Raw genomic sequence first — 17,209 nt, 5'->3', positions numbered from 1 at the left:
CTTGCAGCAGACAATAATAAAAACACCAGAGTCCAAGAAAAGAAGATATATTATTACATTGTATAAAGCAAGAGAACAACAACATTAAAATAAAAATAAAAAATAAGAAATTTAAATAAAATAAACCCTTAAAAGAATAACATGAAAAAAATCAAATACAGCAAGCTTTCTCTTTATTTGCTCTTCTTTTTTGATCTGCTTTAACTTTGGTAGTAAGAGATATGGGAAACAAAATATGTATTTTTTAGCCTTTAAAACAAAATCTTGGCCTTTCTTTCTCTCTCTAACTTTTGCTGACCAATTAGGGCAGGGTCTTCGGGCAACCCAATTCAGGTCGTTTTAGTCATTGATCGTCGGCAAAACGACGACCCAGTTTGCCCCCACACCCGTTATGCTGGGCCGGCATTGGGGTTTGGGTTTTTTTCTTTTTTTTTTTAAAAAGAAAAAATAAAAGTATAAAACGCACACACCAATGTGGGTGTGTGTGTGAGAGAGAAAAGTAGGGGGGGGGGGGGGGGGGGTTGTGCTGTTATGGCTTGCACTTTATTCTGTTCAAAATTCGATACTTTGCTGTTACTTATTTTTGCTACTCATCAGAACCGAGTCTCTGTTTTCAAGAAAAAAGGAAAATCAAAATCTACCCCTCTCTCTCTCTCTCTCTCTCTCTCTCTCTCTCTCTCTCTCTCTCTCTCTCTCTCATAATTGCGTTGTCTTGTTCTTAAGTAACTCTTGTCTCATTTCCGAGTCACTAGCAATTCCGGGCATATTCACATTCACTGCGTGTCCAACACTCTCTGTGTGAGAGCGTTTACAGAGGTGATTCAAGAAATTAAAAATTGAATCTTGATGGGAGTTTCACAGTGAGTATGCTGTAAAAACTGAAGAATTTCTGAAAATTGGGGTTGCCCTTTTGCAAATCTCATCACTTTTGTTGCATGAGAGTTGGAATTTGAAGGAATTGGAGGCAAATTAACAGTAGAGAAACTTAAAAAGGGATTTTTTTTATCATTGGAGAAATTCAGTTGTAAAGATCGGATTTTTATTTTTATTTTGGAAAGATTGTCGCATGAAGAAATAGTGTGCAACGATGAAAGATGAAAATTCCAAGAAAAGCAAGGTTTTTTTTCTTTACCCCATCTTAAAATTTCTTGAATTTTTTTTTTTTATTTTTTTATTTTTAATTTGCTGATGTGAATTTTAATTTTGTATTATGTGAAGCTCTCATGGTCTAGAAAATTGATCAGAAAATGGTTCAGTATCAAGTGCAAAACTGAGGAAGATGGAGCTGTGTATAAAGGTAAATATTTTTGTTTACTTATTTAATTTTATTTTGCTGATATGAATTCTTGATTTCTTTTCTGAATTTTTAAGTTTAATTAGTGATTTATTCTGTCTCTATAGGTGCTGATGTGGAATGGAGGAACAGCTTCTCTGAGAGGGAGCCATCCACAATCAAGAAAAGTAAAACAGGTTAGTATTTTTCGAATCTACCGTTTAAAAACTCCGTAATTCGTTTGCAATTTTAATCAATGTTGATATGTGAATGCTGAAATGATTTTGCAGAAAATTCGACGAAGAACGTAGAGCGTTCGTTTTCCCGTTCGAGGTCCCGTTCGAGGCGGGGCAGAGGCTATCTCGATCACCCTCAGATCATAAATATACAGAACTATAGGTTTGTTCGTTGCTATAAAAAAAATCGATCTTTTTTATTGAAATTCTAAAAGCATTCGATTTTTTTTTTTCGATTAGTGTTTTCGTATCGACATGGAATGTGGGAGGGAAATCGCCCGGGAACAATATGAACTTAGATGATTGGTTACATTCTGCCCCCCCTGCAGACATTTACGTACTCGGGTATAACATAATTTCGATTTCGTAGTTCGACTTCTTGAACTTCGTCCTCTTCCTTATAACGAACATTAGTCGTTTTTTTGTTGTTGTTTTGATTAATTAGATTTCAAGAAATAGTCCCTTTAAACGCCGGCAATATTCTCGGTGCTGAAGACAACGGCCCCGCCAGAAAATGGCTCTCTCTCATCAAGAAAACCTTAAACAACAACGTCGAGAATGACCGTTATACCCCTTCGCCCGTACCGGACCCCGTCGCGGAATGGAACTCCGATTTCGAGGGCTCGAACAGAAACAAAGCCTCGACTTTTCTCCCCCGTCGGTCCTTCCAAACCCCACAATCCTCGAGAATGGAAAATGACGGTTCTACCCCTCAGCCTCGTCTCGATCGGAGATACAGCGTGTGTGACCGTGCATTCTTCGGCCACAGGCCGAGTGACTCATCGTCTAGTCATCGCCCGAGCGACTACTCTTCGTCGGGCCCGCGTGCGAGTGACTACTCGTCGAGCCGGAGGCCGAGCGACTACTCGTGGGGCCAAAGGGCGAGCGATTTTTCACGGTGGGGTTCGGACGAGGATTATATGAACGGGGATTCGCCCAGTACGGTTCTCTACTCTCCAACTTCGTACAGTGCGTATGCACCTGCGATGGATGATTCTTGCACCGCGATCGGACGGTCGAGATACTCTCTAGTTGCGAGTAAACAAATGGTCGGTGTTTATCTCACTGTTTGGGTTCGGAGTGAGTTGACCGAACATGTAAGGAATATTAAGGTTTCTTGTGTTGGCAGAGGATTGATGGGCTACCTTGGTAATAAGGTAATAAGACTGATTTTTTTTTTTTTTTTTTTGTTAATTCTTGAAATAATCGACTAATTTTATGGTTTTCTTATGAAGGGATCGATTTCGATAAGCATGTTATTGCATCAAACCAGCCTTTGCTTTGTATGCACTCACTTGACTTCCGGTCAGAAAGAAGGCGATGAGTTACGAAGAAATGCCGACTTTATCGAAATTCTAAGGAAAACGAGATTCCCACGAGTTAACGGTGTGAACGAGGAGAAATCACCTGAGACAATTCTCGAGCATGAGTAAGATTAATATGCTCAAGTAAAAATTGGAACGATATATAAATTTTCAACAATTCATATTTTATTGCTGTTCACTGATAATTAAAAAAATCGGGTGCAGTCGAATTATTTGGCTCGGAGATCTCAATTATCGAATTGCACTTCCGTATCGATCCGCCAAAGCACTAATTGAAATGCAAAATTGGAGAGCATTGTTAGAAAAAGACCAAGTATGATATTTTTATTATATATTGATATATGCTCTTATTATAAGATCAATTTTCTCGTCGGCCATTAAACATTTAATCGAAAAATAATTTTTTGATTTTTTCGCAGCTCCGAATAGAACAGAGACGAGGCAGAGTTTTCGATGGGTGGAGAGAAGGGAAAATATATTTTCCACCTACGTATAAATACTCACATAATTCCGACAGATATGTCGGTGATGATATGCCTAAAGAGAAACGAAGAACGCCTGCATGGTAATAATAATTAAACTCTGCATGCTTTTTTTTTCGAAATTAAGTACTAATATTATATTTACGTATGAAGGTGCGATCGAATATTGTGGTATGGAGGTGGGCTCCAGCAATTATCGTACACGCGTGGTGAATCTAGGTTTTCGGATCATAGGCCAGTTTCGAGTGTGTTTTGGGCAGAAATCGAATCGGCTCCTAATCGATTAAGGAAGAGTATGAGTTATTCGAGCTCGAGAATTGAAGTTGAAGAGCTTTTACCTTATGCTCATGGCTATACCGAACTCTGCTTCTTTTAGGTAAAATGACGTTTTTAACCCCCCCCCCCCCCCCCCCCCCCCCCCCCCCCCCAAATACACGTATATCCTCGGATCAACGATTTTTTCGAAACAATGACACTCATTCCTATGGATCTTGTTAAGTATTTGCACTAAACTTCGTATCGTTCTTTTTTTTTTCAGGTACCATTTTTCGGGTTTTTTTTTTTTTTTTGATTTTTTTTATAAAGAAAACTCAACATGGAGAACGATGGCGACATTTCTTAGCCCGTTAAACGAGAAAGGTGAACCTTTTTTTTGTCTTAACTTGAAACATTCTCATGCACACTTTCTGATTTTTTATTTTTCTTTGTCTAATTTTGTTTTCTCTAATGTCTTTATCAGATGTAGATATTCACAAGAAATTGACAGCTAACTTCACACGACACGAATCGATCGATCGACCGCGCTAATTTTCCTTCCTAACGAACTACATTTTGTTTCACAAATTAAATTCCCACTAGGTATTGTTTTTCGCATTTGTAGCTATCGTTACTCGTTTTTTTTTTTTAATTTATTAAATAACGTAAATTTATTCGAGCCGAAATATTCGTTTGTTGAAGAGACTTGTGTTAATCTTTTTAGTTTTTTCTCCTGATTTTAACTCTTGATGAAGATTCTTTATTTGTTAAGACATAGATTCTTGAAAAGAAGAGAGTTAGATTGTGTCTCAAAATAAAGATCCTTTAATTTTTTTATCATTATTAATAATAATAATAATAATTATTATTATTTTAGACAAGTGTGAATGTGATGTAACACTCATTGCTAACGTGATAGTAGAGAAAGAGAAAAGAATGAATAGAGTACAGCAAGAGGGCCTTGCGCTCTGTTTGGAGGTCAATGATTTTGTGCTGAAAAGTTGTTTTCTTGGTTTTCTCCCATCATACATTTATATACCCTTTGTCTGCTTTTTTCTTCTTTCCCTCTTAATTAATTAATAAATAAATAAATAACTGAGCTGAGAGTGCTCACAAACAGAGAACAACAACAAGTAAAAAAAGACAGAGTTCGCAGATATTGCAGAAATGCCATTTTACAGTATAGTTTTTATATGTAAACTGTAAAAGGGTAAATTACGGCCACCGTCTTGTGGTAAGGTTAAATTACGAGAAAAATCTTTATGTTTGGGTAGTTATAACCACCCGCTTCAACTATGAATCTTCTTACACGTCCACCCTTATGTTCAACAGAATCTTCTAGATTTCGTGAAATGTCTTATAGTTTGTTCCAAAATACGGTTTCTGATGCACTACAATCTGATATTTATAATGCAAGAAATTGTGTTCTAAGATCATCTTATTTCAAAATGTGGAGCTTGAATAGGGTAAAACAAGTACAAACTAGAGAATATTCTACATAATCTAGAAGATTCCACTTAATTTGACACATGTAAGAAGCTTCATAGTTGAGGAGATGCTTGTAATTACACAAACACGATGGTTTTTTCGTAATTTGACATATTATGTGAGAGAGTGGCAGTAATTTACCCTATTTGTATAATATATATATATATATATATATATATATATATATGCATTAATAATGTATCTGAAATTCTTACATTATCTTAAATTCCTAAAATCACGAGGAGGTGTTTGCTCATGGTTTGTGTTCACTGACATTATATTCTGATCAAGGGGTCCAGTTCAACGCATGAAGGTGAGGACCCCCCCCCCTCCTCCCCTGGGGGCGTGGTGGGGGGGGGGTGGGGGGGTGGGGGGGGGGGGGGTGGGTTGGGGGTTGGTTAATCCAAACTGCCAAATTATCTTGACTAGTGGCATCACCATTTTGGGAACAAGAAATACTACTCCAATAATAGAATAAATGAAAGGGGCTTGGTCAACTATTAATACGTCAATGCTATATATCGGATCATGGGGTAGTTCGGACGGTTCAGATCGGAATTAACACTTCTTCAAAAGACCTAATTTAGGTTTTGTTCCAAGAAACTTCGGAAAATTGAAATTCCTGAAATGGAAAAGAAGTATTTCAAAATCTACAATTTTTTAATTGGAATCGGCGGAATCGATGATGTTACTTTTCTTATTCGTCTATAGTACAAAATACATTACGTAATTGATGCTATTACTATAGTGTGTAAGCAAGTAATTAACCTAAATTTTTTACTGTAATAGCTAAATCAGGTTGATTTCTATATGCATATAAATCAACACGGATAATGGCATGAAAATACCACAAAAGTGTAAGGCGTGAAGGAAGCACGGGCAAAGAGCTCACATCATTTCAACTTTCCATGTCTAATAAGTAATAACCACTCACACACACACACACACACTCAAATTGACACGTGTGTCTGTATGGTATTTATTATTGAATTACTTTATTATTATTATATATTGTTCAAATTAATTAAGATATATTAGAGAAATATATATAGATGCCCGACAAGTCGAATGATAATGATGAGCAAACCTTAATTAAGTGATCATGCGATTCGACCTAGTAGAATGCCAACATTAATCATAAGCAGCTCTCTCTCTCTCTCTCTCTCTCTCTCTCTCTCTCTCTCTCTCTCTCTCTCTCAGACACACAAACACAGTTACAAGTGCTAGAAGAGCCAGACAAGACAACAGACTGAATTAAAAGGGAAAAAAAAAGAATAAAAGAAGAGATAGTCAGAAAATTATTGCAGGATTAATTAATATAACATAATTATCATTTAGAGCTAGGCACCCCTCTTATTATTTAAGTGTTCTTTGATTGCAATTGGGTAAACGAGCCGAGCTCGAGCTCTTCGAGTATATTTTTTCTGAGTTCGAACTCGAACTCGAGCCTGATCCATTTGAGTTTTTTTTTTTTAATTTTTTATTCATATTATTAGAAATTTATTATCATAAATTATAATAAAAAATCGAAATAAAAAAATGACATGTATTTTTTTCAATTATTAATATGAGTTTTTTATTTATTTTATATTAGTTGTATTTAAAAGAAAATTAAAAAAATAAAAAAAGTCCGCGAACCGGATCGCGAGCTCACGAACAACTAAAAATGAGCTCGGACTAGACTCGTCAGAAAGTTTGAGTTCGAAAAATTCGAGTTCAAGCTCGAGCTTTTGTCGAGCCAGCTCGGCTCATCTACACCCCACTTGTGAGTGAATTAATACTACAAAATTATTAGTATTAGTGATAAAATCTTCCCGGCCGGTTATAATTTCCCGGCGAGGAGGCGAATTGAACGTAAATATACTCTTCCTCTGCTTCTCAACCGCCGCCGCCGCCGCCGGAATATTCTGTACGGGTTTGATCACGGCGTGGGCCGCGTGGGTGGTTGCTTGTTCTCTTGTGCGGCGGCCGCAACAGCTGGTTTATTCTGCAAGGGTTTCACGGCGGCGCAGGCTGACCGCGCGGCGGCGGCGGGTGGTTGTTTGTTCTCAAGCGCGGCCACTGGATTTTAAAAGCGGCCGAGTAGATCTGCGGAGGAGGCTCCCAGGCTGGACGATCGGATTAATCGGCTCATGCTTTATGAATTGATTATTGGCAGAAGCTAAAACTAGGGTTTTGATCTATACGTATATATGTATATATATATTGATATACCTAAATGGGCTGGCCCAACGGGCCCTCAAATTTATCTACTAATTAGGCCCACTACATGATAGCCCAGTCATATACGAGTGGGCCCATTACACGAAAGCCCAAGCTCCTTCAAAGTAAGGCTTGGGCCCAACAAAGGAAGCCCAATCCATTTAACAACATATAAATAGATGTTTTATTCATTGATTAAGGTACGTTCTCATTTTTATTGATAATCGACCACAAGTTTATTCTCTCTACTTTTCTCTACGATCCGTACATCTGACTTGAGCGTCGGAGGGGTTTCCGCCGGATCAACCCCCGGCTTAGTTCACGTGTGCTCATTTTGTAGGGACCTCAGGATCATCGAGTCGAATAGCTATTGATCAGCTTTGCTCTCCCTGCTTGTTTTCTACATCATCCTAGGTGAGCTATACTCTAGCATCATCATTTTGGCGCCGTCTGTGGGAACGATGCAAACCAGATCACGTAGCCAACAAGATCCTCCTGAGGCATCAGCTCGGAGAGAAAACGACACAGCTAATAACCTCCCCGCCCGTGGAGGATCTGGCATCCCACCTCCTCCCCGCGCCGCGGAGCAACTTCCTCCACGTGCCGCGGAGTCAGCTCCCCCACGTACTGCAGATCCACCTCGCGAGGTTCAGGTGATCCCCCCTCGGGACCCACCACTCGCCGATCCACCACTCCCTGCTCCTCGAACGGTTTAGATAACCGAGGACGCACTCCAACGTATGATAGCGGAAGCTTCTACTCGCGCCGCCACGGAGGCCGTAACTCAATATATCGCCACGATGGGAGCAAACGCTCCCAATGCGATACCAGCACAAGCTCCACCTATAGCACCACCAGTGGCCCCACCGCCGATCCAGAATCAAATAAGCGTCTCTTCCTCTACGTCGGACCCACGGTCCCGAGTGCAGCTATCTACTAATCACAGAAGAGCACAGCCTAGACAACAACGTCGGCGCTCACCCCTACGGGGGAATGCATCGCCACCAAGAATCCCTCTCTTTAATGAGGGAGAAGGCGAGGTAAACAGCCGAGTGTCTCGCCAAAACCTTTTCTCCCAACCAAATAATCAAATGGGTGAGAGGATGCCTCTCCCAGCAAGACGCAGTCCCTTCACCATAGAGATCCTCAACGAGGTATTACCTCAAGGAGTAAAGATCTCGGGGTTACCTCAATTTGAAGGGACCACCGACCCACAGGAACATATTGAGAAATTCAGTGCCATGGCGGATTTATACGGCCCGACGGATGCGGCGATGTGCAAGATGTTCCGCACCACTCTCTCCAAGAGGGCAATGAATTGGTTCAACTCCCTACCCATAGGGTCCATTGACACCTTCGCTCGGTTGTCGACCCGATTCACCAACCAATTCGCCATCAACAAACAATACGCCAAGACCCCAGCTCATCTTTTCTCTGTAGTGCAGAGAGACAACGAAACACTCCGCAACTACATCAAACGTTTCGTAGAAGCCGTCCATGAAGTCCCCAGTGTGGGGCAAGACATGCTCTCAGGGATTATGCAACAGAACTTGAAACCGGGTAGATTCAAGGAGTCTATTGCCGGAAGACCACCAGGCAACCTAGAGGAGTTGTTAAACCGAGCCGAAAAGTACGTCAGGATAGAGGAAGCTTCCACCCACGCTCCCCCTAAAAGGAAAAGGGAAGATGACCGTCAGGACAATAGGAGGCGTGATGACCGACGTCCACCACTTCCACCTCCAAGCCAACCCTCCTCTTCCTACAATAGGTTCACTCCGTTAAACGCTCGCCTCACTGAAATCCTTCACGTGATAGAACAGAGAGGTTTAGCGGAGCCTCCACGTCCTATGCAGCCTAATGCAAAGCGAGAAAAATCGGATCGTTATTGTCGATTCCATAAAGACAAAGGGCATACTACGGAGGAATGTGCACAACTTAAAATGGCGATTGAGAGGCTGATCAAACAGGGCCATTTAGGCGAATACGTCGATAAGCCGCGAAATAAACGCCGTGATGATCCTCCACGCCGAGATAGCAATCGAGATCAACAACAAAGACGAGAAGATGGGGGTCACCGACGTGACATAGATAACAATGATAACCAGCCTACCCGGGGAATCATCTCCTTCATCTCCGGAGGACCAGCAGGAGGCGATTCACAGAATGCAAGACGCACACTCGCTCGATCAGCGCGCATGAATCAAGAACGCGCTTCTCCATCCGAACGCATATATCAAATACGAAGACCTGATCACAGCATAGTCTTCAACTCCTCCGACCTCGAAGGTCCAGATGAAGACCATGTCGATGCATTGGTCGTAACAACAACGGTGGCCAACTTCTTGGTCAAGAAGATATTAGTGGACGGCGGAAGTTCGGCTGACATCATGTACCTTCACGCTTTTAAGCAGCTGGGTATAGATAATGCCCGATTTAGTCCCGTCTCCACACCCCTGAAAGGATTCACAGGAGAAGGCATCTTATCCATGGGAGAAGTGGAGCTGCCTGTCTCTTTAGGGGAAGACCCCTGTCGAATCACGAAACTAATCAAGTTCCTCGTCGTCGACAGGCCATCACCCTACAACATCATTCTAGGGAGGCCAGCCATCCACACATTCAAGTCAGTACCTTCCTCCTACCATCAGAAGTGGAAGTTCCCTACTCCCTATGGAATGGGAGAAGTGCTTGGAGATAGACGTCTCGCTCGAGAATGCTATGCAAGGGCCCTACGAGAACCCTCAAAGAAGCCTAAACCGCCCGGAAAGGGAGACGATACCCAAAAATCCGACAAACGGAAGTGGGTCAATGCAATCATTGAGGACAATAAAGAAATCCTCATCAGTGTACCAGACGATAGCATCAAGCTAGCGGCTGTCGAAGAGCTTAAGTTCATAGAGCTCACACCTGGAGATGATTCCAAACTCCTGCGCATCGGATCTGATTTAGATCCTGAGACGGAGCAGCAGCTAATCAACTTCCTGCGACACAATGGAGATGTGTTCGCATGGAAAGCCCAAGATTTGTCGGGCATTCCCCCTCAGGTAGCCCTACATCGGCTTAACGTCGACAAGAGGATGAAGCCAGTCAAACAGAGGAAACGAACGTTTGGACCCGAACGCAACAAGCATATCAAGGCAGAAGTGGCTAAACTTCTAGACGCGGGTCATATACGACCAGTTCAGTATCCTGAATGGTTGTCGAACGTGGTACTCGTTCCCAAACCTGGGGGAAAGTGGAGGTTATGCGTGGATTTCACTGACCTCAACAAAGCTTGTCCCAAGGACCCATTTCCTCTACCCAGAATCGATCAACTCATCGATTCGACCTCGGGGTGTGAGCTCCTCAGCTTCCTCGATGCATACCAAGGATATAACCAGATCTTACTCGCGCCAGAGGATCAAGAGAGGGCTAGTTTCATCACTGACCAAGGCATCTACTGCTATCAAGTCATGCCCTTTGGATTAAAAAACGCAGGAGCCACATACCAACGTCTAGTGAACACAATGTTCGCAGATCAGATCGGTAAAAATATGGAGGTGTACATCGACGACATGCTCGTCAAAAGTGTCAAAACCTCAGATCACCTAACCGATCTGGATCAGTGCTTCGCTACCTTGCGAAAATACAAAATGAAACTCAACCCCCTCAAATGCTCGTTCGGAGTTCGAGGTGGTAAATTTTTGGGATACATGATTTCACAGCGAGGAATCGAAGCTAATCCCGCAAAAATCGAAGCAATTACCTCCATGCCTCCACCAACATCCATCAAAAAAGTCCAACAGCTTAACGGTTGTTTGGCATCTTTGAATAGATTCATTTCTCGATCAGCGGACAAGGCCCTACCCTTCTTCAAAATCTTAAGGGGAGGAAAGAAATTTGAGTGGGATGAGGCATGTCAAAAGGCATTCACAGAGCTAAAGTCATACCTAGCATCCCCACCCCTACTCACAAAACCTCACCCAGGAGACACCCTCCTACTGTACTTAGCTACCTCAGCTAATGCCATCAGCGCAGTCCTCATCCGAGATGGAGGAAAAGGCCACCAACCCATATACTACATAAGTCGCGCCCTCCAAGGAGCCGAACAACGCTACACCAACATGGAGAAACTCGCTCTCGCCCTCATCAACGCAGCTCGGAAGCTTCGACCTTACTTCCAGTCGCATCAAGTGGTGGTTCTCACCAATTATCCTCTGAAGCAAATACTAAGAAGTCCTGAGACATCCGGGCGATTAGCAAAATGGGCGATAGAGCTAAGCGAATACGGGGTCGAATTCAAACCCCGCCCGGCTATCAAAGCGCAAGTATTGGCAGATTTTCTAGTTGAAATGACCTCCGTAGAAGAAAGTACCTCTCTTCCAACTTGGTCCGTCAGCGTCGATGGATCGTCCACTGCCACAGGAGGGGGAGCGGGTATCGTCCTAACGAACCCTGATGGAGATGAGTTCGAATATGCTCAACGATTCGAATTCACAGCCTCAAACAACGTCGCTGAGTACGAGGCCCTGATAGCGGGAATCCGCCTCGCCCTAGCAGCTGGAGCGCGCAAGCTCCTAATCCAAAGCGACTCTCAACTCGTCGTTAACCAAGTACTCGGAGTTTACGAGGCCAAAGAAGACACCATGGCGAAATATTTAGCTCTCGCACACACTCTCCTATCCAAATTCGAGAGCTACGAGATAATACAAGTACCCCGCTCCAACAATATCCACGCTGACAAGTTAGCTAGACTAGGAAGCTCCATGGCTAGCATCGGAAGTCGGAAGGTGACGCTCCTCACATCACCTCAGCCGGAGATAACTTCACCCACTGAAGTACAATACACCGAGGAGGATGAACCATGCTGGTTCACTCCAATCCTGAAGTATCTCAAAAAAGGAGAACTTCCAACGGATCCCGCCGAAGCACGAAAGTTAAAAACGAGAGCCGCACGATTCGTCATAGTGGGAGAAGAGTTGTACAAACGAGGGTTCTCATTCCCCTACCTTAAGTGCCTCGACCCAACCACGGCGGATTATGTACTTAGAGAAGTACACGAAGGCATCTGCGGCAATCACTTGAGCGGGAGAACCTTAGCTCTCAAACTACTGAGGCAGGGCTACTATTGGCCAACGATGCATGAAGATGCGAAAAGGTTAGTCCGGAGGTGTAAGCCCTGCCAAGAGCATGCCAATATCACTCACATGCCAGCAGCGTTAATGCAACCAATTGACAGCCCCATCCCTTTCGCCCAATGGGGGATGGATTTGGTTGGACCATTCCCGCCCGCCACAGGAGGACGCAAATACCTCATTGTAGCAGTGGACTACTTCACCAAATGGGTGGAGGCTGAACCCTTGGCACGCATCCGAGAAGAAGAAGTCATCCAATTTCTATGGAAGAACATCGTGTGCCGCTTCGGAATCCCGCGTTCCATCATCTCGGATAATGGAACTCAATTTTGCGGGGACAAGGTAAAAAATTGGTGCCTCGGCTTGAACATCAAGCAGTTCTTCACATCGGTAGCAAATCCACAAGCTAACGGCCAGACGGAGGTTACAAATCGCACTATCCTCCAACACCTTAAGACAAGGCTGGGAAGTGCCAAAGGAAAATGGGTGGAAGAATTGCCTAACGCCCTATGGGCCTATCGCACAACCCCACGCGCAGCAACCGGAGAGTCGCCTTTCAATCTAGCTTTTGGCACGGAGGCTATCGCACCCGTCGAAATCGGAGAACCATCTTGGCGAGTCACCAACTATGACCCAACAGCTAATGAAGAGGCTATGCGGGGAAGCCTAGACCTCATAGATGAGTTACGTGAGATCGCATACATCCGACAACAGATGTATAAATCACGCATGGCCAAGGCATATAACTCAAAGGTCCGCCCTCGCTCCTTTCAAGTCGGAGATTTAGTCCTCCGAAAAGCTGAAGCCTCCCACCCCATCGGAAAGCTCGACCCAAAGTGGGAAGGACCGTATAAAATCACAAAGGTGGTCAACACTGGAGCATATCGCCTCGAGAACATTGACGGACACCCTATACCCAGAACATGGAATATAGGGAACCTCAAACGGTTCTACGCCTAAGGTATACATCTACCTTACTTCTGATCATTTGAGATCATCACCCATACCTCTACTAAAGAAAAATTACTTACAAATTTTCACCCATGCAGGCTCCACAACCTTCCACGTCACTCGTCTTGTAAAGCTGCTTAGACATGGTTGGTAATTCCGCACCACATAACAAGGTGCGTTAATGTCCCTCCTAAACTGGGGGGCTAGTAATTGCTACTTACATCAGAAATTCATAATCACATCCCATCGTCTCCTTACAGGTCGAGAACCTACTACGTGAGGATGTATATTAAGCAATCAATGCGCTGCTTGCTCGACGACACTCCATACCACATCGTCAAGGGTAACTATACTTCTACTAGAACTCAACACACAGATAATCTCATTTACGATTACTAACGTGACAAAATAATCCCACTAGCAGGCACGATCGCATAGCAACTCGCGACAACTCACGACTTCATTTCATGTCTTGGAGTGCGAGAAAGAAAAATCAAATCCGTAGTAGGGTACGTGAAAGCGCAATACGCATCCCCTCAGCTTCAATTACTAAGTCTTCAATACAAATACTTAGACAAAATTCTTTTTTCTCAATTATATTTGACAGGCATAGAAACGCCAAAGGAATTCATTTTACCATCAACGCAGCAAAACGAACGAGTACAAGCAAGACGTGGAAGAAAAAGAACAAGTGTAGTACAATCACTTAGATCAATTTTTATCAAGTCAATTTTTTTTTTTCTTTCTCGCTCCACCAGTAGTTATTTACCTTTGCCTCACGTAGGCCCATCGCATTAGTCATTTACTTACATTCGCCTCACATAGGCATGTAACAATTCTCCTATGCTATCGTTGAATATATATTTTTCGCTTTACTATCTACGCCTTTACGTCTATACAAATAACCTCTTACCATGAGTTCAAATCAATACCACCCTACAAACACTTAGAGTGATTTGGATAATCCGTATAGCCTGGCCAGCTGGATTAGCTAAGTCCCTTTAACTGTTTCACGAGGTGCTACTTTTAAAACGTGGCCACGGACAAAAATATTATAGACCCAAGTGGTCAAAAACAAAGGGCACGACCCCTAACAAAAACCTTGGGAGACTGATCCCCTCCTCAAGTACATCGCGTATAATGCTAATGTAAACACATAAAAGCAACGCATTAATTCTTGACAATGTCAAAATAAATAAATCGAAATCTTATACTTCAAAGTCAAACGAGGAAGAAATTAAAATAAAATAGTAGTGGACATACCCAACTACATCAGCGATAAAAATAAAATACGAAATCCATAAAAAAAAATAATAGCAATAAAAAAGTTAGCTATCCTAACAGATAAGTCTAAGCTCCCCTACCGCGAGCGGAAGACGTACCCGCAGTAGAGTCACCCGCAACCATGTCATTCACGAGCTCTGTGCCCGTCCCATTGACATCTACCTCTTCCTCCTCTTCATCGGATATGCCAGCTTCCATCCCACGAATCACTTCCTCGCTGATCCCACCCGCATCGCGCAGATATTTGCGACAAGCACGCACTAATGGCTTATAAACCACAGCCAACGCATGCTCCTCAATCATAGCAACACACTCATCACTACCTCGGAAACTAGCTTTAGTCTCCTCCACAATAGACTCCTTATAAGCCACACCACCTGATGTCGTGAGGAACCTCTTCCCCGTCGCCTTCTCAGCTTCATATTTCTCTTTCAGCTGATCGTAGCACTCGTTCAACTTATGCACATCATCCTTATACGCCTTCGCATCACCCCGGATAACCTCGAGCTCATCGGTCCTCTCAGCAAGCTCCTCTGTCCTCCGAGCAAGCTCTTCAGAGCGTAGAGTGAGATCGGACCGCGCTTCCTCCAACTGGCTTAGAAGCTCATCCTCACGCGCTTGACTTCGAGCCCGATCCTCTTCCTTACTAGCTTCCACATTCCTACCGTGCTTCACGAGATATCTCCAAGTCGCTACCAACTAAAAAAAAAAAAAAAAAAAAAAAAAAGAATTACACAAGGAAGAGAGGGAATAACATCTAGCCTCGTTTTAAATAGGCAAGTACTCACCCGACATATGTCTCCACCAGCTAACTCTAGCATATGAGAAGGACCCTTACCAGACATCCGAGCACGATCATACTCTCGAACGAAACCCTCGGTACTCAACATCGGCAAATCATAGTCCGACACATCCCAGTACGACTCCTTACCATCGCGGTTTACTCCATAAGTAAACAGCTGTTTCCCTCCTCCACCATGGAAAGCATAAATCTCCTCTGGGTCTACCCGTGGACGCTTAGGCACAGCCACATACTCGGTATCCACCCTCTTCCCCTTGCCACGATCCCTCGCCGGTAGACGCCCCTCCACTTCACCAGCACTGCTACGATCATCTGCGACTACTCGAGCAGCTTCTACATGGACCTCCCCACGAGGCAAACCATTTGAAGAACCTCCCAAGGTAGAGGGTACCTTCTTCGATGCCTTCTTCGATGCCTTCTTCGACGACCCATTCGCCTTAGCTTGAAGCGCTGCAAAGGTGATACCCCCATCTACAAGAGATAACGAACACATAAGAAACATGGGATATACACTACAAAAAAAAAAAAAAAAAAAAAAAAAAAAACCAAACAACAAAGAAGAGGAACACAAGTCAAGGCAGCAAAAGGATATACGATGCTGACCCTTCACCGTCGGTATCAAACTCCTCGGATCAAATTCCACATCACACAACCCAGATTCCTCAATCCTCTTCGCCATATTTGCAGTCATTGCGAAACTCTCACACGTAGGATTCCAAACTACGGGAACATCAAAAGTGGGAGCCCTCACGTAAAAAAAATAGGTCTTCCATTTCCCCAAAGATAACTTCACACTCTTCACGAATTGGTAATGAACGCGAGGATGAAAGCAAAAGAAAGGCATCTGATTGGGCCGATGTAACGTAAATAACGCCTTAAATAAACTCACAGACACAGGCAGACCTACTCGAGCCACCCTAAAATGAAACGCCTGGAAAATCAGAACAGCACTGGGCGTTAGCTGACTATACCCAATCTTGAATTCCTCGCAAACCTTCAACAAGGTCGGATGCGGTGTAATTTGAGATGTACACGTCAAGTAACCTTAAAACACCGTATGAAATCCATCAGGTGGCGAATACAAACGGTCACCCTTCTGAGGTAACAACAACTCAACGTTACTTGGCGCTCCAGATAAACGACGAATAGAGTGCAGATGCTCTTCCGTCAACACACTATCAAAATCAACTAAGTCCAAATTAATTGGCTTAATTCTCTTTTGCTTCCTTTTATCAACCTCAACATCACCCGGCGGAATATCATCTTCCTCCTCCTCGTCATCTTCCTCCCCCTCTTCACTACTTGGCACCGCTTCGTCACTCGCCAAAGGAGCTTCATTCGAATCATCACTATCGCTCCCAAAATCCACGATTTGACGTCGAGAATAACGCCGACTAGCCACAACTCCATCCACTTGCTCACTAACGCGAATATTCGCTTCTACATCGTCACTCCAAGATTCGATAATTTCTCGCCTTACGGAACTGCTAACACTCACATCACCTTCAACGGAAATTCCCTCCTCATTTTGCCCGACCCGCTCGCGCGAACGGAGCCGAAAACCAGATCCGGACGCACCCGCACGCGCGCACGTCGTCTCCAGACGCGCGCCTCCACGCGCACTAGAACCCACTTCAAACGCGCACTCACCAGCTCCCCGCCCAGCCGCCGACGCGCGCGCGTCCGTTCCTTCCCGCGCCCCACGCGCATCGGCCGCGCACTCACCAACCGCGCGCGCGCGTCCCCCCACACCCGACGCGCGCGCGCGTCCTTCTCCCCCCAGCCCCGACGCGCGCGTGC

General features: G+C 43.9%; 1 protein-coding gene across 1 annotated transcript; it reads left to right on the top strand.

Moving 5' to 3' along the window:
• Positions 1-417: 417 nt before the first annotated feature.
• LOC105953305 (type IV inositol polyphosphate 5-phosphatase 7) lies at positions 418-4,390 on the top strand. The gene is made up of 13 exons (XM_088820632.1): positions 418-780; positions 817-1,117; positions 1,219-1,297; positions 1,402-1,470; positions 1,564-1,672; positions 1,750-1,854; positions 1,955-2,666; positions 2,745-2,938; positions 3,039-3,147; positions 3,254-3,399; positions 3,470-3,692; positions 3,855-3,955; positions 4,056-4,390. The coding sequence occupies exons 2-11, from the start codon at positions 1,088-1,090 to the stop codon at positions 3,690-3,692; spliced, it is 1,776 nt and encodes a 591-aa protein (XP_088676758.1). The 5' UTR covers positions 418-780; positions 817-1,087; the 3' UTR covers positions 3,855-3,955; positions 4,056-4,390.
• Positions 4,391-17,209: the final 12,819 nt, after the last annotated feature.

The sequence above is a fragment of the Erythranthe guttata genome, chromosome 7 (assembly GCF_056151865.1).
Source record: "Erythranthe guttata isolate IM_541 chromosome 7, IM_541, whole genome shotgun sequence".
Lineage (NCBI taxonomy): Eukaryota > Viridiplantae > Streptophyta > Magnoliopsida > Lamiales > Phrymaceae > Erythranthe > Erythranthe guttata.
Note: the sequence above shows the minus strand (reverse complement) of the source record. Positions and strands in the feature narration are given on the sequence as shown.

Excerpts from the sequence above, each read along its gene's own strand:
- LOC105953305 (XM_088820632.1), top strand. The coding sequence starts at position 1,088 with ATGAAAGATGAAAATTCCAAGAAAAGCAAG. Across the intron at positions 2,667-2,744 it reads TGGGCTACCTTGGTAATAAG|GGATCGATTTCGATAAGCAT; the intron begins GTAATAAGACTG and ends TTTCTTATGAAG. Across the intron at positions 3,400-3,469 it reads AAACGAAGAACGCCTGCATG|GTGCGATCGAATATTGTGGT; the intron begins GTAATAATAATT and ends TTACGTATGAAG.